This window comes from Chiloscyllium punctatum, chromosome 1, assembly GCF_047496795.1.
Source record: "Chiloscyllium punctatum isolate Juve2018m chromosome 1, sChiPun1.3, whole genome shotgun sequence".
Taxonomy (NCBI): domain Eukaryota; kingdom Metazoa; phylum Chordata; class Chondrichthyes; order Orectolobiformes; family Hemiscylliidae; genus Chiloscyllium; species Chiloscyllium punctatum.
This window is the reverse complement of record NC_092739.1, coordinates 99,940,870-99,967,110: the sequence shown is the minus strand read 5'-3', so window position 1 is coordinate 99,967,110 and position 26,241 is coordinate 99,940,870. Positions and strand designations below refer to the sequence as shown.

General features: G+C 41.9%; 2 protein-coding genes across 2 annotated transcripts in view; one reads left to right on the top strand and one right to left on the bottom strand.

Moving 5' to 3' along the window:
- LOC140477769 (integrin alpha-2-like) overlaps positions 1-18,196 on the top strand; it is a 188,164-nt gene extending 169,968 nt beyond the window's left edge. Inside the window, exons 29-30 of the mRNA XM_072571628.1 lie at positions 12,782-12,895; positions 16,454-18,196. Coding sequence (XP_072427729.1) covers positions 12,782-12,895; positions 16,454-16,543 — 204 coding nt within the window. The 3' untranslated portion in view covers positions 16,544-18,196. The remainder of the gene's footprint in view (positions 1-12,781; positions 12,896-16,453) is intronic.
- A 13-nt stretch (positions 18,197-18,209) lies between these two features.
- The window catches only part of LOC140477785 (molybdopterin synthase catalytic subunit), a 68,682-nt gene continuing 60,650 nt past the window's right edge, over positions 18,210-26,241 (bottom strand). The window contains exons 3-4 of the mRNA XM_072571630.1: positions 25,206-25,329; positions 18,210-23,611 (exon numbers count right to left, since the gene is read on the bottom strand). Of these exons, the coding sequence (XP_072427731.1) occupies positions 23,537-23,611; positions 25,206-25,329 (199 nt within the window). The 3' untranslated portion in view covers positions 18,210-23,536. The remainder of the gene's footprint in view (positions 23,612-25,205; positions 25,330-26,241) is intronic.

The window sequence follows — 26,241 nt, the reverse complement described above, 5'->3', positions numbered from 1 at the left end:
CAAAGTCTTTTCCCTGGGATGGGAAAGTCCAGAACTAGAGGGCATAGGTTTAGGGTGAGAGGGGAAAGATATAAAAAGGACCTAAGGGGCAACTTTTTCACACAGAGGGTGGTGAGTGTATGGAATAAGCTGCCAGAAGAAGTAGTGGAGGCTGGCACAGTTCCAACATTTAAAAGGCATCTGGATGGGTATATGATTAGGAAGGGTTTGGAGGGATATGGGCCAGATGCTGGCAGATGGGACTAGATTAGGTTAGAATATCTGGTTGGCATGGATAAGTTGGACCGACCAGTCTGTTTCCATGCTGTACATCTCTATGACTATGACTAGGAGTTTCATAGTGGAGAAAGTGAGGACTGCAGATGCTGGAGATCAGAGTTGAGAGTATCGTGCTGGAAAAACACAGCAGGTCAGGCAGCATCTGAGGAGCAGGAGAATAGACATTTTAGGCATAAGTCCTTCATCAGAAGTGAAGCTTGTTGGCTGGGGGCGCTGAGAGATAAATGGGAGGCAGATGGGGCTGGAGGCAAGGTAGCTGGGAGTGGGATAGGTGGATGAAGGTGGGGGAAGAAGGTGATAGATCAGAGAGGAGGGTGAAGCAGATGGATGGGAAAGACAATGGACAGGTCAAGAGGGCCATGCTGAGTTGGGGGCTTGGGACTGGGATAAGTGAGGGGAGGGGAAATGAGGAAACTGGTGAAATCCACATTGATCCCATGTGACTGCAGGGTCCCAAGGCAGAAGATAAGGCATTCTTCCTCCAGGCATCAGGTGGTTTGGGTTTAGCAATGGAGGAGGCCCAGGACTTGCATGTCCTTGATGGAGTGGGAGGGGCAGTTGAAGCGTTCAGCCATGGGGTGGTTGGGTTGGTTGGTTGGTTGGTATGGGTGGCCCAGAGATATTCTCTGAAACGATCTGCAAGTTGTCGTCCTGTCTCCCCGATGTACAGGAGACCACGTCAGGTGCAGGATACTATGTCAGGTGCAGGATACTGTAGATGATATTTGTGGAAGTACAGGTAAAGTTCTGTCGGATGTGGAAGGATCCTTTGGCGCCTTTGGAGATGAGGGGGGATGTGTGGGTGCAGGTTTGCACTTCCTGCAGAGAAATATATCCCTAGTGGTGGACTCTGTTTGTCAGTGGCAGAAAACGATGCGACATATCCAGAAGTTGGTGAGGTGGAAGGTGAGGACCGGGGGGGTTCTGTCCTTGTTGCGTTGGGAGGAGTGGGATTCCAAAGCAGTGGTGCAGGAAAGGGAGGAGATGCACTGGAGGGCATTGTTGACCACGTAGGAGAGGAAATTGCGGTCTTCAAAGGAGGCCATCTGGAATTTTCTATGGTAGAATTTGTCATCCAGGGAGCAGATGCGGCGGAGGAGAAAGAAATGGGAATAGAACTTGGTGTTTTTACAGGAGGCAGGGTGGCAGGAGGTGTAGTCCAAGTAGCTGTGGGAGTTGGTGGGTTTGTATAGATGTTCGTGGTTAGTCAGTCACCAGAGGTGGAAGAGGTCCAGGAAGGGGAGGTGTCCGAGATGGTCCTGGTGAATTTGAAGTTGGGGTGAAAGGTGTTTGTGAAGTTGATGAACTGTTCAACCTCCTTGTAGTAGCATGAGGTACCGCCGATACAGTCATCGATGTAGCAGGGTGTGGTGCAGGTGTAGCTGTGGAAGATGGACTGGTAGGACCTTAAGAAGTTTTCTGGAACAGGGGGACCTGGGAGTTCAGGTGCATAGTTTTTTGAAAGTGGAGTCACAGGTAGACAGGGCAGTGAAGAAGGCTTTTGGCACACTGGCCTTCATCAATCAGAGCACTGAGTATAGAAGTTGGGAAGTTATGTTGCAGTTGTACAGGACTTTGGTGAGGCTGCACTTGGAGTATTGTGTTCAGTTTTGGACACCTTACTATAAGAAGGATATTATTAAACTGGAAAGAATGCAGAAAAAAATTACAAGGATGTTGCCAGGACTTAACAGTCAGAGTTCTCGGGAGAGGTTGAATGCCAGGACGTTTTTCTTCAGAGCGTAGGTGATTGAGGGGGGGGGTCTTATAGAATTGTATAAGATCATAAGAGGCACGGATAGAGTGAATGCACTCAATCTTTTTCACAGGGCTGGAGAATTGAAAACTAGAGGGCATCGGTTTAAGGTAAGTGGGGAAAGAATAAAAGGGAACCTGTGGGGCAATGCTTTTACACAGAGGCAGGTATATGAACAACATTTAAGAGGCATTTGGACAAATTTACGGATAGAAAAGGATTCGAAGGATATGGGCCAAGTGCAGGGAAATGGTGTTAGTGTGGATGGGCATTTTGGTCGGAATGGGCTTGTCTCTAGGACTCTAGGACTAGGACTCCATTAGGGTAGGACTGGCTGCTAAACCTTCCAGACATGATAGAGATGGATGTAAAAGAGGTAGGGGAGTTGTGTTACTGATTAAGGACAATGTCAGAGCTGCACTAAGAGAGGACATGGTGGAGCACTCATTCAGCAAGGCCGTATGGGTAAGAAGGGTGCAATCACAATGATAAGGTTATATTATCAACTTCCCAATAGCCAACATAAGATTAACAGATATGTCAGCAGATCCTGGAAAGGTGTAAAAACAACAGGGGTATTCTAGTGGGTGATTTTTAATTTCCCCAGTATTGACTGAGGCTTCGTTAGTGCCAGGCACAGAATTTGTTAGGTACGACCAGAAGGAATTCTTGAAACAATAGGTAGATAGAATACCTACAGTGCAGAATGAGATCATCTGAGACATTGAGTCCACACCTCTAAACAGGATCCCACCCATACCCAGACCCCTATCCTATCCCTCTAATACTCCATTTCCCATAGCAACCCCACCCAGCCTGCACATCCCTGGACAATAAGGACAATTTAGCATGGCCAATTCTCCTAATATGCGCATCCTTGGACTGTATGAGGAAACTGAACACCTGGCAGAAACCCATGTAGTCACAGGGAGAATGTGCAAAACTCCAAACAGTCATCCGAGGAATGGAATCAAACCTGGGTCCTTGATGCTATGGGGCAGCACTGCTAACCACTGAGCCACCGTGCTGCCCCAATGAGCGCAACTAGGAAAGAGGCCACACTAGACCTGACACTGGGGAATGAGCCTGGCCAGGTTATCGAAGTTTCAGTGAGGGAGCATATTGGGAACAGTCATTATATTTTCATACGTTTTTAAGATATTTATGGAACCGGATAAGATTGGTCCTTGGGTGAAAGTGCTAAATTTGGGGAAGAGTCATTACAACTGTATAAGACAGGAAGTGGAAAAATTGAATTATGGGCATTTATTGAAGGTAAATTCACATTTTACACGTGGGAGTCTTTTAAAATGCTGTTGATCAGAATTCAGTGCCAGAATGTTCCCATGAGGACAAAGATGAGGATGACAAGTTTCAGGAATCTTAGATGATGACATGTTGCAAGTTTAGTTAAAAATTTAAAGAGTATTTTGCATCAAGAATGGCATGGATTATGCGAAGTCTGGAGAGGGATTTTTTTGATAGTTCTGGAGCATGTTGGTATTAAGGAGGAGTTCGTGTTGGGTGCCTTAAAAAACATTAAGGTAGACAGGACTCGAGGGTATGATGGGATCTATCTGAGAATACTGATGGAGGCAAGGGGGGAGATTCTTGAATTGTTGACAGAGAACTTTGTATCCTCTGTAGCCACAGGCTAGGTCCCAGAAGACTGGAGAACAGCCAGTCTTCTGGCTGTTGTTTCTTTGTTCAAGAAGGGCAACAGGGATAATTCAGGAAATTAAAGGTCAGTGAGCCTTACACCAATGGTAGGGAAGTTATTGGAGAAGATTCTTAAGGACAGGATCTACTCACATTTGAGATAGAGATCTTACTAGAGATAGTCAGTATGGCTTTGTGTGAAGTCTTGTCTCACAAATTCGATTGAGTTTATTTGAGCAAGTGATGAGAATGATTAATGAGGGTGGGGCAGTGGATGTTGTGGACTTTACTCAAACATTTGCAAAGGTCTCCCATGGTAGGCTGGTCCAGAAGATCAAATTGCATGAAATCTAGGTGACTTGGTAAGTTGGATATAAAATTGTCTTGGCTGTAGAAGACAGAGTAATTGTGGAGAAGTGTTTTTCAGAATGCAAGTCTGTGACCAGCAGTGTTCCACTTGGATCATTGCTGAGACCTCTGTTGTTTGTAACATATGAATGATTTGGATGAAAATGTCAGTCATCTGATTAGTAAGTTTGCAAATATTACAAAAATCGATGGAATTGCAAATAGTGAGGAAGTATATCAAAGGATATATATCAGCCAGAAAATTGGTGAAATGGCAAATGGAGTTTAATCCAAATATGTATGAAGTGAAGCGTTTGGGAGGTCAAATGTAATCCAACTCTATAACTCCCTCAAAGTGGCAACACAAGTGGATAAGATAGTAAAAGAGACCTACGGGGCAACTTTTTCATACAGAGGGTGGTACCTGTATGGAATGAGCTGCCAGCTGAAGTGGTGGAGGCTGGTACAATTGCAACATTTAAGAGGCATTTGGATGGGTATATGAATAGGAAGGGTTTGGAGGGATATGGGCTGCGTGCTGGTAGGTGGGACTAGTTTGGGTTGGGATAGCTGGTCGGCATGGACGGGTTGGACTCAAAGGTCTGTTTCCATGCTTTTCATCTCTATGATTATGACTCTATGTCGAATCTGTCTAAGTCTTTGGTTCGGCTATATTTGGAATCCTGTGCGCAGTTCCAGTTGCCACACTATAGTAAGGATGTGAACATTTTGGAGAAGGTGCAGAAGAGGTTTACTGGGATGTTGCCTGGATTGGAATGTATTAGCTGTATTGAGATGTTGGACAAATTTTGGATTGCTTTCAGTAGAACATCAGAGGCTGACGGATGCCCTCATGGAAGTACACAAAATTATCAGAAGTATGGATAGTCGGAGTCTCTTCAGGGAGGAAATATCAAAAACTAGGGGATACAGGTTTAAGATGAAAGGAGGAAAGTTTAAAGGAAATATATGAGGAACATTTTTGTTTACACAGAGGGTGGTAGATGCCTGGAATGCACTGTCATAAGAGGTGGTAAAAGCAGATACAGTAGCCACGTTTCAGAGGCATTTAGACAGACACACGAGCAGGCAGAGAATAAAGGAATATGGACCATGTGCAGGAAGATGGAATTAGCTGACAGTTGGTCACTCCTAAGGCTCAGGACAAAGATAGATGGGTTTCAGTTTGGGGGGAGGAAAGGGGACAGACAGACAGTGCAGAGATCCCCTGTGGACATTCCCCTCAGCAATAAGTATACAGTTTTGGATACTGCTGGGGGGGGGGGGGGGATGACATACCAGAGGAAAGCCATTGCAGTCAGTTCTCTGGCACTGAGCCTAACACTCTGGCAAAGAAGGGAAGGGGGCAGAATAGAAAAGTACTCATGGTAGGGGACACGATAGGGGAATCGACAGTTAGGGGAATCGACAGGAGATTTTGTGGTCAGGATCGGGATTCCCGGAAGGTATGTTGCCTCCCTGGTGCCAGGGTCCGGGACACCTCCGATCGGGTGTATAAGGTTCTAAAAGGGGAGGGCGAACAGCCAGAAATCATGTTACATATTGGCACTAATGATATAGCCAGGAAAAGGATCGAAGATATAAAAAGTGATTTCAGGGAGTTAGGATGGAAGCTGCAAAGCGGGACAAACAGAGTAGCGTTCTCTAGTTTACTACCAGTGCCACCAGATAGCGAGGCGAGGAACAGGGAGTGGGCGCAGCTTAACACGAGGCTGCGCAGCTGGTGTAGGAGGGAGGGCTTCAGCTATGTAGATAATTGGGATGCCTTCTGGGGAAGGCGGTACCTGTAAAAGAAGGACGGGTTGCATCTGAACTGGAAGGGGACCAATGTCCTGTGTCGAAGGTTTGCTCGAGTAGTTCGAGAGGGTTTAAACTAGTATGGCAGGGGGTTGGGAACCTGAGCTGTATACCGGAGATGAGAGTTGATGCAGATGAGGCAATAGCAAGAGGTAGACCAGCTAGTGGGAAGGATTTTCCTGGGAAGGAACCAAGGGATCAGTTAACGTGTGTTTGCTTTAATGCAAGGAGTATCAGGAATAAAAGTGATGAACTTAGACCATGGATCAGTACCTGGTGTTATGATGTTGTGGCCATAACAGAGACATGGGTTTCTCAGGGGCAGGAATGGTTGCTTGTTGTTCCGGGGTTTAGAGCATTTAAAAAGAATAGGGAAGTGGGAAATAAAAAGAGGAGGGGGTGTAGCACTACTAATCAGAGAGGGTATCACAGCTACAGAAGCTTCCATTGTCGAGGAAGATCTGCCTATTAAGTCAGTATGAGTGGAAATTAGGAACAGCAAGGGAGCAGTCACCTCGTTAGGGGTTTACTACAGGCCCCCCCAATAGCAGCAGGGTGATTGAAGAAAGCATAGGTCGGCAGATTTTGGAAAAGTGTGAATGCAGTAGGGTTGTTGTAATGGGTGACTTTAACTTTCCCAATATTGATTGGAACCTCCTTCAAGCAGAAGATTTGAATGGAACTGTTTTTGTTAGGTGTGTTCAGGAGGGTTTCCTAACTCAGTACGTTGACAGGCCGACGAGGGGAGAGGCCATTCTAGACTTGGTGCTCGGAAACGAGCTGGGGCAGGTATCAGATCTTGTGGTGGGAGAGCATTTTGGTGATAGTGACCACAACTGCCTCACATTCTACATAGCTATGGAGAAGGAGAGGATTAGGCAAAATGGGAGGATATTTAATTGGGGAAGAGGAAACTATGGTGCGATTAGACAGGAGTTAGGAAGCATGGATTGGGAGCAATTGTTCCATGGTAAAGGCACTATAGACATGTGGAGACTGTTTAAGGAACAGTTGTTGCAAGTGATGAAGAAATATGTCCCTCTGAGACAGGCAAGAAGTGGTAAGATAAAGGAACCTTGGATGACGAGAGCAGTGGAGCTTCTCGTCAAAAGGAAAAAGGTAGCTTACATAAGGTGGAGGAAGCTAGGGTCAAGCTCAGCTCTAGAGGATTACAGGCAGGCGAGGAAGGAGCTCAGAAATGGTCTGAGGAGAGCCAGGAGGGGGCATGAGAAAGGCTTGGCAGAACAGATTAGGGAGAACACAAAGGCATTTTACACTTATGTGAGGAGTAAGAGAATGGTCAAAGAAAGAGTAGGGCCGATCAAGGATAGCATAGGGAATTTGTTTGTGGAGTCTGAGGAGGTAGGGGAAGCCCTAAATGAGTTTTTTGCTTCTGTCTTTACGAAAGAAATGAACTTTGTAGTGAATGAAACCTTTGAAGAGCAGGTGTGCATGCTGGAATGGATAGAGATAGAGGAAGTTGATGTGCTGAAAACTTTGTCAAACATTAAGATTGACAAGTTGCCAAGCCCGGACCAGATTTGTCCTCGGCTGCTTTGGGAAACAAGAAATGCAATTGCTTCGCCACTTGCGAAGATCTTTGCATCCTCGCTCTCCACTGGAGTCATACCTGAGGACTGGAGAGAGGCAAATGTAATTCCTCTCTTCAAGAAATAGGGAAATCCCCAGCAATTACAGACCAGTAAGTCTCACGTCTGTCGTCTGCAAGGTGTTAGAAAGGATTCTGAGGGATAGGATTTATGACCATCTGGAAGAGGATGGCTTGATTAAATGCAGTCAACACGGCTTTGAGAGGGGCAGGTCATGCCTCACAAACCTTATCGAGTTCTTTGAGGATGTGACTAGAAAAGTTGATGAGGGTCGAGCTGTGGATGTGGTGTATATGGACTTCAGCAAGGCATTTGATAAGGTTCCCCATGGTAGGCTCATTCAGAAGGTCAGGAGGAATGGGATACAGGGGAACTTCGCTGTCTGGATACAGAATTGGCTGGCCAACAGAAGACAGCGAGTGGCAGTAGAAGAAAAATATTCTGGCTGGAAGGCTGTGGTGAGTGGTGTTCCATAGGGCTCTGTCCTTGGGCCTCTACTGTTTGTAATTTTTATTAATGACTTGGATGAGGGGATTGAAGGATGGGTCAGCAAGTTTGCAGACGACACAAAGGCTGGAGGTGTCATTGACAGTATAGAGGGCTGTTGTAGGCTGCAGCGGGACATTGACAGGATGCAGAGATAGGCTGAGAGGTGGCAGATGGAGTTCAACCTGGATAAAAGCGAGGTAATGCATTTTGGAAGGTCGAATTTGAAAGCTGAGTACAGGATTAAGGATAGGGTTCTTGGCAGTGTGGAGGAACAAAGGGATCTTGGGGTGCAGGTACATAGATCCCTTAAAATGGCCACCCAAGTGGACAGGGTTGTTAAGAAAACATATGATGTTTTGGCTTTCATTAACAGGGGGATTGAGTTTAAGAGTCGTGAGATCTTGTTGCAGCTCTATAAAACTTTGGTTAGACCGCACTTGGAATACTGCGTCCAGGTCTGGTCACCCTATTATAGAAAAGATGTGGATGCTTTGGAGAGGGTTCAGAGGAGGCTTACCAGGATGCTGCCTCGACTGGAGGGCTTATCTTATGAAGAGAGCTTGACTGAGCTCAGACCTTTTTCATTGGAGAAAAGGAGGAGAAGAGGGGACCTAATTGAGGTATACAAGATAATGAGAGGCATAGATAGAGTCGATAGCCAGAGACTATTTCCCAGGGCAGAAATGACTAACATGAGGGGTCATAGTTTTAAGCTGGTTGGAGGAAAGTATAGAGGGGATGTCAGAGGTGGGTTCTTTACACAGAGAGTTGTGAGAGCATGGAATGCGTTGCCAGCAGCAGTCGTGGAAGCAAGGTCATTGGGGACATTTAAGAGACTCCTGGACATGCATATGGTCACAGAAATTTGAGGGTGCATACATGAGGCTCAATGGTCGGCACAATATCGTGGGCTGAAGGGCCTGTTCTGTGCTGTACTGTTCTATGTTCTAACTGTGCATGACATCAAGGCTGCAGCTAACAATATGATGCATCAAGGAGCCATAGCAAAACTTTCCAGTACTGGAGTCACTTTGAGCCCAAAAGAAGAAGGTTGAGTGCGTTGGAGGTTAATCATCTCAGTCCCAGGATTTGACTTCAGGAGTTTGCTCGGATAGTGTCCTATGCCAACCTGTTGTCTTTTTAACTCCATTCATTCCCCTAAGCATTCTCAGTGTCAAATGTCATCTGAATATTCCTGCAAAATTATAACCAGACGATAGCACCTAGCAATCTGTGGGACTTGACTTTGAATGGCTATTAGTACATCCCTGTTCTTCTTACTCAAATTGTCCTTAAAATTAATGAGAGCAGATAACTGGGTTTGAAGACAGATTCCATCACAGTGATGTCTGCCTCAAATCTTTCAGCCCTTTTTGGCTATTGTTTACTTTTGGTTCAACTCCAGACATTTTTGTTCGCGTTTACTCCCTTAGTCTTCAAATCTCCTAGAGGTACCCACAAAGCAATGAGTCCTCTGAAACTTTCGCCTATGGCCACTCAGGACTCTCCTGTGTGTTGCCATGTTGAAACACAACCAAGGACTTGCGGATGGAGAGGCTGGAAACTGACAGGGACTTTTCTGTTTTCCTTTGTACTCGTGTATAGTGTGAGCTGAAAAAGAGAAGTAAACCAACATACAAAATTAAACTACCTAGAAGCTTTTGGCAGAATTCACAGGATTAAATAATAATCTGCTGAATGATTATTCTTCCAAAGAAGGGTTATTTTCAGAAGTAGAATGCCAGGCTAGGGGCTTTTGTATGTATCTGACCATTTTAACAGAAGAGAATACAGAGATAAACAATAAAATTGTTCCAAGTTTAAAGGGTGTAAATCTTCCTTCTTTCTATACAAAGAAAGTAAGTTCATTAAGTGCTGAATCATAATAATGTATGCAATGTTAAATGGTGCAAAGATAAGCCCAGGATGCTTTATCACAGAACAGAACAGTACAGTGCAGAAACAGACACTTCAGCCCACCAACCCTGTGCTGACTAAATGCAGTATGCCAAGAATAGAGTCATAGAAAGGTACAGCACGGAAACAGATGCTTTGGTCTAACTCGTCCATGCCAATCAGATATCCTAACCTCGTCTAGGCCCATTTGTCAGCATTTGGCCGCTATCCCTCCAAACCCTTCCCATTCATATACCCTCCGGATGCCTTTTAAATGTTGTAATTGTACCAGCTTCCAAAACTTCCTCTGGCAGCTCATTCCATTCACACACCACCCTCTGCGTAAAAAAGTTGTCCCCCTTAGGTCATATTTAATTCTTTCCCCTCTTACCCCAAACCTATGCCCTCTAGTTCTGGACTCCCCCAGACTTTGTCTATTCATCCAATCTATGCCCCTCATGACTTTATAAATCTCTATAAGGTTACTCCTCAGCCTTTGACAATGCAGGGAAAACAGCCCCAGCCTATTCAGTCTCTCCCTGTAGCTCAAATCCGCCAATTCTGGCAACATCCTTGTAAATCTTTTCCGAACTCTTTCAAGTTTCACAACATCCTTCCTATAGGGAGGAGATCAGAGTTGCACAAAATATTCCAAAAGTAGCATTTTTGGAATGTATAACCAAAAAAAAAGTAAATGTATAATTATATGAGAAAGATAAATGTTTGTATTAACGAAGATGCAAACAAGGAGTTATTTGGATGCAATAATGCAACAGATATTTTTCTAAAGCTCTGCCTTCATTTGCTCAGAATGGTCCTTATCTCCTCTGTAACAGTTTTGTGTTTGACATGTAGAGTTTGGAAGGAGATAGCTTCCACTAGGCAGAAAGTAAATGTTGGCTACACCAATTTAATCTAAGTTTGCCTCTCCCATATTAAATATAATTAAGAATATCTGCTACCATAGCTACAAGTTGTCATAGTTCCAACTGTGTCAGCAATTAATTTGACTTTGTTTGTGTATGTTTTTGTTTGAGTCATTGCTTAGCAATTTATAAAAATCGTTCAATGTTTTATCAGCTTCCCATATCCTTTTATGGCATTCTTTTATTTTGTTAAAACCATGGTTAAAAAGGCAATCCCTCACAGATGAGGACGACTCTGTTCCACTCTCAGGGTGAATCGATAGGTGGCTCTACAGACTGACTACCACGGGCTCTGTTATGGTGGTCACAGGAAGGGGTGGGTGGGCTGTTGGTGTGGCAGCACGCTCCTTTAGGTGCTTTCACCTGGCTTCCATTTTTCCTGGCGGCAAAACTAGAGGTGCTCAATGTCTTCCAGGATGCTCCTCCTCCACTTTGGACAGTCTTGGGCCAAGTGTCTGTGGGAATGCCACGCTCCACCAGTGAGGGCTTGAATAATAAATAATAATAAAATAAACAACTGCAGATGATGGAGATCTAAAACAAAAACAGAAAAACTCAACAGGTCTGGCAGTGTCTGTAACGGGAAAACTGAACATTCCAAGTCCAGTGACCCTTCTTCAGAACTGACGACATGTAGAAAAAAGTGGTATATATCTTGATGACAGCAGGTGGAGGCTGGCAGGGGAGTTACTGTGCTAAACCTGCTCAGGCCTGAATTTACATTGCAATAGAGTATCAATGACATTAGGACCTCAATCTGCAGGTATAAGAAGTTCTCCACTGGCACTGAGTGCATGTCGCAGTAGGTAAGCAACTGGGTAATTTCCATTTCTTCTTGCATTGTAAGTTGAGCTCTTTAAAAAAATTCATTGAATTTTGATAACAAGCACTAATTATCATCTGTGATTTGTTGACAGTTAGAAAATGTGAGCATTCAAATTACTAACATCAATTAGATAGGCTGTGAGAGAAACACAAAGACAGGATTTCCTCATCCTGATTTTAGTTTTATTATTTTAAAAAGCTGAAATTTGAAAGTACACAGAATCACAGGATAGAATACCTCCAAAACGTTCAAACCTTTGTTGTGAGAATATATAAGCATCTTAGGTTAAAAACAATGACTGCAGATGCTGAAAACCAAATACTGGATTAGTGGTGCTGGAAGAGCACAGCAGTTCAGGCAGCATCAACGAGCAGTGAAATCGACGTTTCGGGCAAAAGCCCTTCATCAGGAATAAAGATCAGGAATATATAAGCATCTTGACTACTGAGACCTGAGAGACAGCTCAAGAAACAAAGTAAGAGACAGAGAGACATGAGTGCAAGTCAAAGAAACAATCACAAAGTAACAAATGTTTGTACAGATTTCTCAAAGTTGTAAATAATTCCTGTCCTGTGTCCACCAGGGATTCCTGATCCTTTTCCATGCCATCTCTTTTAGCTATCTCAACTGAAAGCACAAAAAAAATCTACCTGCAGCTGCACCTTACAGACGTCTATAACTCTTCCAAATCTCAGACTTCCTATTCACAGTTTGAGCAAATATGAGTTCTCTCTTTATAACAGTTCTAGACCAAATGATTCACCAACAAACCCACTGGCAAACTGTGTGCATCTAACTCCCGTTCAGCTCAGGTTTACACTTTAATGCAACCAGAGCTTAAGACCATCCCTAGGTGATCCTAAAACCCTGAACTACCCTAACATAGTTAAACCCCATTCTTCCCATTTAATGCTTCTACAGTTCTTTGTGTAAAGGCAGATGCTACCCTTGGAACTATAATATCCACTACAGGTCCAACTAGAGGAACTATAATATCCACTACAGGAGGCAGGTCCAACTAGAACAGGGATCAAACCTCTCACAATTAGCACCAAACCGATTCACTCCAAAGGAGACTGATCAATTTATACTTTTTTTTTTAAGTCCATGTTCATAAGTTTGTCAAACTTTTGAACAGAATTTATGTATAACTTTTTTTTAATTTGACTTTTAGATGCCAGTTGAAATATCAAAACCAATGAAGAAAGAAGTTCCCATCGGTGTGATTGTGGGGAGTGTGATCGGAGGACTACTTGTACTTCTGGCATTGATTGCTGTCTTGTGGAAAGTAAATATTTTTTAAGTTTTCTAACCTTCACATAATTCAAATAACTTCAGATAGTTATTTTTGGTTCATCATAAAAGGTACTGTAATTCCTGTAGCTATGCAATTCTCATAGTCATGCTCACAGAATCATACTTTACAGAGAACATCCCACACACCACCGTAACCATCTCTGCACATGTCCTCTCCCACCAACAATGGACAAACTCACTAAAAGTATGCAGTGTGGAAAGGCTGGCTCTGGTAATCTTTAATCTTTATTCTGGACCCTATGAAAGGTCATGGGCAAGAAAACCTCCTCAGTTGCCACTTAGATTCACCCTCAGTTAATGAATCAGTACTCCTCCATGTTGAACAGCACTTGAAGGAAATACTGAGGGTGGCAAGGGCACAGAATGTACACTGGGTGGGGGACTTCAATTTCCATCAACAAGATTGGCTTGGCAGCAGAACTACTGACTGAACCAGCTGAATCCTAAAGGACATAGCTGCTAGACTAAGTCTCTGGCGAGAGGTGAGGGATCCAACATGAGGAAAGTATCTACTAGACCTAGTCCACACCACTCCACCTGGTGAGATGCAACTGTCAACAAAGATAGGAATATCCACCACACAGTCTTTATGGAGACAATGTCTCATCTTCACATTGAGGATACCCTCCATCATTTTGTGTGCCACTACCACCATACTAAATGGAACAGATTTGGAGTAGATAGTGTAATTCAAACCTGGGCATCCCCAAAGCTTTTTGGGTCATCAGCAGAAACACAATTTGCATTCTCATATCCCCCGCTCTACTATTACTATCAAGTTAGCATGCCAGGAACCGTTCCAGACATATCTAAAAATGATGCGTTAACAACTACACTGTATGACTACGTGTATGTCAAACAACAGAATCAGCATGCAACAGACAGGGCTAAGCCATCTCACAACCAACAGATCAGATCTGAGCTCTGCAGTCCCACCACATCCAGCTGTGAAAGGTAGTGGACAATTAAACAACTTACCAAAGGAGGAGTGTGCACAAGTATCCCCATCCTCAATCATGGAGGAGCCCACCACATCACTACAAACATCAAGGTTAAAGATTTCAACTACCACCAGCCAGTGAGTTGAGTGAATGATCCACCTTGACCTCTTCCAGAAGACTTTACCACCACAGATACCCCCTCTTTAAAGAATCCTATTTACTTCACCTGCTACCAACAAATGGCTGAAGGCACTGGATTCTGCAAAAGGTATGGGCCCTGACAGCATTCTGTAAATATTATACAAGACTAGTACTCCTGAACTAGTCACACACTACCAAGCAGTTCTAGTGCATCCACTATACTGGCATCATCCTGATAAGGTGAAACATTGCACCGGTATGCCATATTTACAAAGAGCAGGATAAATCAGTTTACTCAGTCCCCATTAGTCTACTCTGGAGCATCAGAAAAGGATCATTAATCAACAGTGCTATCTGTGCTTAGGAATAAACTGCTCACTGACACTAGGTTTGAGTTCCACCATGGCCACTCAGCTCCTGACCTCACTACAAGTTTGACACAAATATGGAAAACTACGTGAGTTCCAGAGATGAGGGGAGAGTGACAGCCCTCGACATCAAAGTAACATTTAACTAAGTGTGGCTTCAAAGATTCCTAGCAAAACTAGAGTCAATGGAAATCCGGGAAAACTTACTTCTGGTTGGAGGCATATCCATCAAAAATGGCTGTGGTTGTTGGAGATCAGTTATCTTGGCCCCAGCACATCCTTACAGGAGTTCTCAGGGTAGTGTCCTCGACCCAACACCTTTAGCTGCTTCACCAGCGACTATCCCTCCATTATATGGTCAGACAAGGGGATATTAGCTCATATTTACACTTTCCAGCACCAGCACCATGATACTTCACATATTGAAGCAGTCAATTTCCATATAGCACAAGACTTGGATAGCAGCCAGGCTTGGAAAACAAGTGGCAAGTAACATTAATGCCACCCAAGCCCAGGTAATGACATTCTCCAAGAAGAGGGAATAGCCAATACCACATGACATTACCCTTGCTGAATGCTCCACCTGATCCTGGAGGTTACAATTGAGCAGAAACAAAACTGGTCCATTACAAAATTCTGTAGCTATAAAAACAGGTCAGAAGCTTGTACCTGTGCAGTGAGAGACTTCCCTCTTATACCCCCAAAGCCTGTCCACTATCTACAGGATACTAGGCAGGAACATTATGGAATACTCTACGCTTACCTGGACAGAAGAGTGGGATGAGGAAGTGTGGGTGGGGGTTTGAGAGAAGGTGTGATGCAGCTATTACTCCAGAAACGTGACACCATTAACACAGCAGCCTGCTTGACTGGCACTCCATCCACCATCTTCAACATTCACTCTTCTCACCTCAGAAGCAATATGGCAGCATTGTGTTTAAGATGTACTGCGACAACTCTCCAACAGTACCTTCTAAACTTGTGACTTCTACCAGCTATAAAGACAAGGACAGCATATGCATTGGAAGACCAGCCCTATCAACAAGTTCTCATCCAAAAGACACACCATCCTGACTTGGAAATATATTGCCATTCCCTCCTTTTGGCCTGGTGGATCAATCTATTATGGTTCTCAATGCTTCAAGAAGACAGCTCACCTCCACCTTCTCAAGGGCATCTATGGATGGTTAATAAATGCTGGCCAGCCAGCGATGCCCATATCCCATGAATGAATAAAAAATTCTTCCCTGTCATTGGATCAAAATCCTGATGCACCCTTCTTCACAGCACTGGTTGTACCTACATTTCAATCCAAGAAGGCAGCTCACCACCACTGCCTTCAGAGCAACTACAGGATAGCAAATAAGTGTTGTGCCAGTCAGTGACAACTACAGCCCATGCATAAACATAACTTTTAAAATATTACAAAATGTTAACAGTTCAGAAGGTGGTCATTTGGCACATAATGTTTGTGGTAGCTCTCTAAAAACAAACATTTTTCTCATTCGCGTGGCAAAGATGGAGCTTCTTTCTTGCTTTTCTTGAAGCAGATTTATCCCAGTATTAGAAGTGGAATTAGGTTTAGTGTCACGTGTACTCAAGTGACAAAAGAACAGGAGTACAGTAAAAAGTGTACAATGTCGCCAACACCATCTGAGGTACAAAGTACAACCTGTTCTCCTGTAACGTGATGGTTGTGTTCTTGTTATAGAAAAATCATGCTTAAAGTGTTGGCAATATAATCATGTTCCAGCCAACACATGCTTTAAAAGTTTGCGCTGTAGAAACAGCATCCCCACTTCGTCAATCGCATTAATAAAACGCACATTATAGCTGAATGACTTGTATCCAAGTATAAAGCTTAGGTACAAGAAAATAGAGAAAATAAAGAAAAAAAGTTACATTACAGTACAGATATACATAGTGTAAGTTAGGATCACCTACAGTATCACCCATAAAGGGAATTACATCCTAAATAGCAGTTCATAGTTGAGTGAATCCCATTGGTGGATTTCTTGAGGAAATGTGATTTTTAATTTGATCAATGTGAGTGAACTTTCCTTCTCCTCTAAAAAACAGCTTGGATTCTTTAAAAGAAAATACACCAAACTGCAAAAGGATGAAGAGGACAATGAAAACAATGGTGACCAAGATGCTGAAGAAGAATAATGAATGATATTTGAATCCACTATGAATTTTTACTTGTTCTGTTTAGCACTATTTTTTGAAGTGAACAGCTAAAGTATCTGCTCACAAAATTATATGAAATATCAACTCACGATCAAAAGAGTTTGACAATATTAGAAAAATATTCATGTTCCATGCATTCGTTGTTTACATTTTATGGGAGTGAAATTTCTACTTTGAAAATGTGCTTGTTTTTCTTTGTAATTGACACACTAAACAAACCATGGAGGTACATGGCTTTAAAACGTGGCATTTCTAAGATGGCAAGTTAATTTGTGCGTTGTCAATTATGAAGGAAAATGGACAATTTTCCTGGGAATTTCACCATTAATCTTTCAGATTTTAAAATATAATGTCACTGTTCCAGTTTTATAAAATATGCTTAATGTTTTAAGTGGGTGATACCATGGTGAGTAATCGACAGTCACTGAATTTTGTTATACAATGTTCATTCTGTAAAAGAGAAAAATAATAACACTTACACCTCAAGATAATTTAATTTCTAACTAGGATCAGCAGCAACAAATAAAGGGTAACTGTGCTGTGTGGTACTTTACTGATTATCACTGAGATACTGAATACAAATCTCTGCATTGCAAAAAAATTGCACATTGAGAGTGAATCTCAGATATATGATACATGCATGCAACACCTGTCCAAGTTTCTAAAGTGGTGGCCCAGGATTCCTGCCAACAGCACATTAGAAGTTATCCCCATTGTCTTCACATGTACAATGACCAAGTATAAATGTTGGATCTGATCAAAAACAGTACCATAACATGGGCCCAATAGTTACGCACAATATGATACCAAATCACAAATATGGAAAGTTAATTCCAGTTTTAAACTTGCATTGCAATTCAAAGCATATAATGTTGTCAGACTGCAGTAACATACTGTTAAACTTTACACTTTACACCTGTTTCTCTGCACTGTATCATATGTTTTGATATTTCAAATCTGATCAGAGCAGGAATTCATCTGAAATTTATGACATACTCTAAGCTCAAAATGGGTTTCTAACAACAATAATAAAAACCCACTATGTGATGGACTTAATTTATAAAAGCTACTGTCATGGAGGGGTTGTGTTCAATGGTACTAATTATGTAAATAAAACTTTCCTAATTTCTTTTGCACAATATTTGTTAAGGATTGTTTTTGTACAATTTATCTTTGGGATTAGGTAGGAATCATAAGAAATTTCTTTGACAAGAGAAAAGACTTCTCAAGGCTGGTACTGTTTTAAATAATGTGATTAGCAATTTATGTTTCATGTGGATTAACATTTCTGCCTCCAATATGAGATTGTATTTTTTATTGCTTTTGAACAGTGTAAAAACTGCCAAAAAAAACCTGCTGAAAATCTAGTATACTGATCACTCTGGTAGTTTGAATCCGTACATAAAAGTCAGCTATGGTGCACTGGTGGGGACTTTGCTATTTGCACTGTTACGTTTTTATACATACAGAATTATTTGAGTTTTCTTGCATTAAGTTTTCAATTAATATTTATTGGGTTGTTTTTGCCTCAACTTTACATTTGTGGTTTTCATCGTGAAATGAAAATCTAAATGATTTTCCCATTATGCATTAACTCCTTTTTATATAAATTGCTGTAGCTCCTGTGACTACCAGACTTTAATAAAAAAAATACTGCACCTATGTGTTGACTTTTACTCTGAATGCTATTATCATTGTAGAACAGTATTGTGAACTTAATTTTCTTGGGTGTTGATTCCACAGGGGTTTTTACACATCCATTACCCTTCTCCAGTTCTGTTCAGGGTATGAATAAACAAAGAGAGGGAGAGAGAGAAATGAACTCCAAAGATTTCAGATGCTGCAGAGCAAGTTCATTTATTTTGACAGTAAGAATAAAATTTTTTTTTTTTTAAAAAGCCTGGATATCTCTAAATGTTAAGATTTAGAGAGAGTTGGCTGTACAAAAAAATGTTAAAAGTGGGCAAAAATAGCAAACAATTAACAACATTGGCTTCGATTACAAGGCGACTGGAAGAGGAGAATAAGCTGCAATTGCACATAAGGCTTTGGTGAGACCATCTCTGGATGGCAAGCAATTCTGAACTCCACATCTAAGGAAAAACATCTCAAATCATCTCAAATCAAATTCAAATGAGATGACGAAAAAATAAACGAGGATAAATTTAAAAAGGAAGATTCAGCTCTGAGCAAAGATTTGGAGAGAAAATTATTAAGGTATTACCCAAACATATTCAAACCAACACTTATTTAAGCCTACCCAATAACAAGCAGTCTTGTGGAAATAAGTCAATTTCTCTGCAAAACATCCCCTCCCTGGATTGGCTTGGCCAGGGCTGAGAAAGTTCAGAGTATGGCGAGAATGGAAAAATGAGAATCTTAACATGGAGAAAATTTTGAGAAAATTTTTCACAATTTTCCCCCTTCAGCATTTCAGGAGTGACTTCAGAATCTTACTATCACATGCAACTACCTTATTTTCATGCTATTAGCTGAACTTGCCTTATTTCCACGTCACCTCCAATTCTCTCCTTTCCTGAGCAACTCAGCAATGTACATTTCCAACTTGTAAACCAGAGTGTGGAACTGGTGACTGCTGTTGGCCAACTGATCGGCCCCACTGTCATCAATTTCTTCACCCTTGGTCAATGCATGTTGGCATGAGTAAATTATCTGGCTGACCACATCAACCATCTGTGCTCACTGTCCAACTCAGACCCTTTTCGATTGTTTAAGAGCTCACTATGGAGCTCAGGAAAAATAGAACTTGCATGCCTCTAAGATTACTTCGTGCACAGGGACATATACACATCATATTCATTGAAACTGAATGCATCTTTTGGCTCCTAGCTTCATTTCGTAGCAAATAATCACTTTGTGCTTACTTGGCAACCAGCAATCTCTTACTTTGTTTTTTTACGCAGGAGGGAAGGCAGGCAGCATGTTACAGTTGGGAGCACTGAACAGTCAAGTGGGAGGCCTTTAAAGTGAGATAGTTAGAGTTCAAGGTCTATATGTTCCTGTGAGAATGAAGGGCAAAGTTGACAGGAATAGGGAACACCTGATGACATGAGATATTGAGGTTTTGTCGAGAATAAAGGAGGAGATATGGCTGAGGTACAGGCAGCTGGGATCAAGGGAATCCTTGTTGGTATACAGGGAATACAAGAGTTTATTGAAGAAGGAAATCAGGAGGACGAAAAGGGGGCATGAGATAGCTGTGGCTACGAAGATTAGGGTGAACCCAGAGGTACTTTCAGTATATTAAACGAAAATGAATAACTAGAGAGAGAGAGAGAATAGGCCCCTCAAGGACTAAAGTAGACATGTATGGGCGAAGTTCTTAATGAATATTTCACCTCGGTGTTTAAAGTGGAGAAAGATAAGACGACTTGGGAAGTTAGTGATGATATCTTGAAGGCGGTCCATATTATAGTAGAGGTGTTGGATGTATTAGAGTGCATGAAGATGGACAAATCTCCTGGTCCTGACCAGATATATCCAAGAACACTGCTAGAGGCTAGAGAAGAAATTGTGGTGGCCCTGACTGATAGATTTGGATCATCATTAGCCACAGGTGAGAGCCTGGAAGACTTGAGGGTAGTGAATGTTGTGCCCTTATTCAAAAGGGACTACAAAGAAAAACCTGGGAACTATTAACCAGTAAACCTAACCTCTGTGCTAGGTAAGTTACTTGAGAAGATTCTGAGAGATAAAACATATATGCATTTGGAAAGACAGGGTTTGATTAGGAGTAGTCAGCATGGCTTTGCGCGTGGGAGATCATGCTTCACAAATTTGTGCAGTTGTTTGATGAAGTGACCAGGAAGATTGACAAGAGCAAGGTGGTAGACATAGTCAATATGGATTTCAGTAAGGCCTTTGGTAAGGTTCCACATGGCGCTGTAAGGTTAGATCACATGGAATCCAGGGGGAGCTGGCAAATTAGATACACAATTAGCTCGCTGGTAGGAAGCAGAAAGTAATAGTGGAAGGATCCTTGTCAGACTGGAAGCCTATAAATAGTGGACTGCCTCAGGGGTCGATACTGGGCCCATTACTGTGTGTTATGTATATCAATGACTCAGATGGGAGTGTACGAGGTATATTAGTAAGTTTGTTCATGACATTAAAATAGGTGGTATCGTGGACAGTGAGGAAGGTTATCAAAATTGCAGCAGGACCTTGATCAGCTGGAGAAGTGGGCCGAGAAATGGCAAATGGGGTTTAATATTGGTAAGTGTGAGGTCTTGCATTTTGGAAAGTCAAATCAAGGTAGGGGTATCATGGTGAATGGTAGGGCCTTAAGGAGTGTAGAAGAACAGAGGGACCTCAGAGTTCAAGTTCATAGTTCTCTGAAAGTGGAGTCACAGGTAGACAGGACAGTGAAAAAGGCTTTTGGCACACTGACCTTCATCAGTCAGGGCACTGAGCGCATAACTTGGGAAGTTATGTTGCAGGTATACAGGACGTTGGTGAGGCCGCACTTAGAGTATTCTGTTCAGTTTTGGTCACCTTACTATAGGAAGGATATCATTAAACTGCAAAGAGTCAATGGTCTGAGTTAAAAGAAGAGGTTCGACAAGCTAGGACTTATTTCTTTAAAGCATAGGAGATTGAGGGGAGATATTATCGAGATGTATACAGGCCTGGATGGGATGCAGCTGAGATTACCTATTGTATTCCCAGATACTTTCCCCCCCCAGCCACACCCTCCTCCCATTTATCTCTCGGCACCCCGAGCCCACAAGCCTCATTCCTGATGAAGGGCTTTTGCCAGAAATGTCGATTGCTACAAACAAACCCCACCACTAGGGATTTCCCTCCTCACCCCTAACAGCGTTCCAGAGAGACCATTCCCTCTGTGACTCCCCTGTCAGATCCACACCCCCTCACCACACTCCCAGCACCTTCCCCTGCCACCGCAGTAAGTGCAAAACCTACGACCACACCTTCCCCCCTCACCTCTGTCCAAGACCCCAAAGGATCCTTTCACATTTACCTGTACCTTCACAAAGGTCATCACTGTATCCGTTGCACCAGAGATGGTCTCCTCCATATCGAGAAGACAGGATGCCTTTCTTGCGGACCATCTTAGAGAACATCTCTGGGACACCCACACCCACTAACCCCAGTGCCCCATGGCTGAACACTTCAACTCCCCCTCCCACTTCAACAAGGACATGCAGGTCCTGGGCCTCCTCCATCACCAAACCTTAACCACCTGGAGGCAGAACGCCTCATCTTCCACCTTGGGACCCTGCAACCACACGCAACAATGTGGATTTCTCCAGTTTCCTCATTTCCTCTTCCCACCATCTTATCCAGTCCCAAACCTCCAAACTTGGCACCACCCTCTTGACCTGTCCATCTTTCCCATCTAAACGTTCACCCTACTCTCTGACCTATCACTTTCTCCCCCACCTTCACCTACCTATTGCATTCCCAGCTACCTTCCTCCCAGCCCCACCTCCCTCCCATTTATCTCTCAGCCTCCCACCCCACAAGGGTCATTCCTGATGAAGGTCTTTTGCATGAAATGCTGATTCTCCTGCTTCTGGGATGGTACCTGAACAGCTGTGCTTTTCCAGCACGACAATCTCACCTCTGATCTCATGCATCAGCAGTCCTCACTTTCTCCTAGCTTGGTAACACAGTTGAGCGCTTGGGAACGGCATATGATCAATACAACCACTAGGGGTCACAATTCACCTATCCTGCAATAGAGTCTAAATATTGGGAAGGAGATGTTTCACATTTACAGTGAACTGTGTTTAATTCCTTCTAGTTCAAAACAGTTATAAAAGATCATTGAAAATAACTGAATTTGTGGCCAAATGGCTGTGGGTGAGTCTGGTTAATTTCTGTGAGGCTCTTGCCATTTTGAGGCCATTTGGGGCTGTTCTACCAATTAGGTAAGTCTGTGCTGAAATTCGCACTTACAACAATGTTCTTATTCTCTCCCCACAGCAATGACATATCCAACACGAAGCAGGGGCCCACTGACATGTAAATGCCTTTATTGCAGCAAACCAGCCCCAATGAAGATGCACTGAAATTCTACCAAGTCTAGAGTGTTCTTATCAAAAAGACATCCAACAAGTGGCCTGATTTTTTTTTGTTTAAATATAGAAATCATAAAATTTGCTTCAATGATTCTGAATTCAACTTTAGAACAATTTTCCTTCCCACATCTAATATTTTAGCTCTCAAATATTTTAGCTCTAATATTTTACTTGTCAAATTGCTGCCATACAAAAAAAAAGCAAACCAGTTAAAATCCAATATTGCTATGAAAACTCCAGTTGCACATGTTGGAAATCACAGAATAATTTATAATTACATCATAAATGTTCAATCTGGCAAAAATATATTTTTCATACATAGGTTGCGGTCATATACATTAAAATTTAATTTTCATTACTCGATGATGCAGAGCACTGCAAATCAATCATATGCTAAAAACATCTGACAAATAGTTTTCATGCTGGGTAAATTCCATTTTTAAATAATTTTTCTGTAATTTTTAATGGAGGAAAAAAGTATTATACTTTTATTTTTAGAACGAAATAGATTTACAAACTGAGTGAGCAAAGAACAGCTTTTGCATGTTAAAATTAATAGAAAAGATTCCTTTGATTTGATCATAATTATCTTTAGAATTTAATTTTGACCAACATTATTGCATATGCTTGTTTAAAAATGTGCTTGAGCAGAAAGAAATTAAGTTAAATTAATAAGGCATTTACTCAGCAAGTTTCAACAGATTGTAAAATTCATAACATGGAAAGATCATACATTTTTTAATATAAAAGTATAGTATTATGTAGAGTTTGCTTGTCATATGTCATGTTTGTACATACAACTATAGTGCAAAGGCAAATCACCAATTTCAATTAATTCATTAATCACTTAACTTTGACTCAAAGTTTCAGCATCAGATCCTGTGATAAGTCTTCCTTCAGGAACTAATTATTTCTGTCCATTTTGTGCCCACAGACATTCTCTATTTTCTTTCCATGTATATTCTTCTGTGTCATAAATCTCCTAAAATTGTAAGTAAATATAAATTTTTTTTCAAACTCAAATTATCCCATGCTTAACATATGCATTTCTAAAATGGTTGTTTTATTATTGTGTTTCTGTGATGAAGGAATTAAAACCATGCATGAGTATGAGAGTGTTGTTTCTCCATTCTGTTGATTCACATTCTCACTGATACCACTGCTATCACTGAATAAAAAATGATAGTATCATAGATAGGCTCCACTTCACAGACTGGTCTCACTTTATCAGCTAGCTTTGTGAAGATGTAAAGGCAGAAGCTAGTAACCTCATGTACCTTAAAGCACATCATGCCATTCAGTCTAACTTGTTAAGCACGGTAATACAGGCCAGAGGAGCAGTGATGGATATAAAATAGCAATGGATGGTGGAGCTCTCCTTCCTGACTGCTGCACAATTGCACCATTCCAATAATTACACACTGATGACTTCACGAATGCCAGGAAATAGCCAGGAGGTGTAAAGAGAAAGAAATTAATAAGGCATTTACTCAGCAGGTTTCAACAGATTGTAAAATTCATAACATGGAAAGATCATACATTTTTAAATATAAATTTTTTAATATACACAGACTCAGCTGGATGGTCTTGGAAAATTGCAGAGCCAACACAAAGCCAGCAGCCTCGCGTTGACAAGAAGCTCCCAGCCACCTGTGCCACTCCCAGAAACTCGAGGCACAACAGTTACAGTGAGATGAAGCTCAAGATTATATAATGTAACAATAAATGCATTAGAAAAGTGAAGCACAGAGAGGATGCACTGGAATCAGAGGCAAAGCAGTTTTGATTTAAAATTTGGCTAGACTTGACTTGCAGAAGTACAAATGTGTTTAGACTTGCATATCTCTGGGAAGTAACTACGTAGTTAAGAGGACTGACATGGGTAACAAACTAAGAAATTTGCTGTTCAATGAAAGGAGATGGAAATTTACTTTAGGAAAATGGAGGGAGAGCTTTCATGCAGAGGGTGAAAATAATAAATAATTGGGTGTCATCTAAAGGAAAAGATTACAAAGTGTTACTGCAGCACAATCCTCAATTTTTAATGTTTTGTAGTGTTTTATCTACATCTTCACATCCCTACCCAATCCCAACCTTCAAGTCAGTTGGTGATTAAAATTTGAGAAACAACTGTGCACTGGATCAAGCCATCCTTGTTTCTGTTGTTTGGACAATCAAATCTTGATAGGAGGTTAAATAATAAGAGAATTTGGAAAATATTCTTCTGAAGTAATATCAGGTGAATGAAATCTTCAAGGAGAAAGTGAGGACTGCAGATGCTGGAGATCAGAGCTGAAAATGTGTTGCTGGAAAAGCGCAGCAGGTCAGGCAGCATCCAAGAAACAGGAGAATCAGGCATAAGCTGTTTCCTGAAGAAGGGCTTATGCCCGAAACGTCAATTCTCCTGTTCCTTGGATGCTGCCTGACCTGCTGCGCTTTTCCAGCAACACATTTTCAGCTCAGGTGAGTGAAATGCATCTTTCAGTGTGCTGTATCAAGGGCTAGCAAATTTGCTGAAGTCAACATTGCACCACTGCCACAGGCAAAGTCTCATCCACAGATGTCAAAGTACATACCTTCTTCCATATTGGTACTGTTGCTTTCAAAGTTGCAATGCAATATTTCACTGCTTCAAGAGACTCACTTCTGTGTGGAGATGAGATGGCGATGATCACACTTGCTTCAGTTATATCAACTACTCTGCAGAATTGCACAGTTAAAAATGGACTCAGAAACAATCTAAATGAAAAATATTTTGATTAACAAAGACAAATTTAAACCCAAAAATAGATATTCAAAAACACACCAGTTAACAAGTCACTGGTGTAATCTTCACATGAAAACACCAATTTCTTTGATCATGCTTCACTTTTCAGTGTAGTGTTGTGTTGTTTAGGACCAGAACATCTTGTCATTTTCACTGTCTCAAACAATTCCATACATTAGGCTAGCAAAACCATATCTGCTGGAAGGGCTGGTATCTAAGGTTCTTGGGAGTGAAGAATGGTGGGACAGAGTCATTTAATTCTGCAAAAGGTGAAACAACAGCTTCCTGCATGGGGCAGGTGAAAACTGAAATTTTAGAGTTAGGTTGTTGGGGATTAAAGGCAAATCAAGTTGCCCACCTGCAAACAAAAGGAACTTATTTTTAATTTATTAGTATGTCCTACATATTCAAGAATCATTGGTTGCTAGACTAAATTATACGTTTGTGATTAAGTCAGCAGCAAACAAGAAACATATGCCTTCAGATTCACAACAGAGTAAAAGAGCAGGATGCATGGTTGTTTTCCAGTTGGATATGGAGAGAGTAGGCACTGCTTTTCCTTCTGGATCAGCAAAGAGGAGGCTGAGATGTCGCCTCGAGCTCAGGTAGACAATGCCAAGGGAGGTCAGGGCATGGCCATTTGTAAGAAGGAGGATAGTCAGAGGAGGTTGAGCATGGCTGTCCAAGGAAGACAGCTGTGTTGTAGTGGCTCTAAGTAGAACAGTATGGATAGAGGGAACAATAATCTTTAATAAAGACAGCTCAAGAGGGAAGATCGGTTGAGGATGATTGTTGTCAGGTCAACTGCTAGAAGGCAGTTCAATGTTGGCGGACGATTGTTGTAA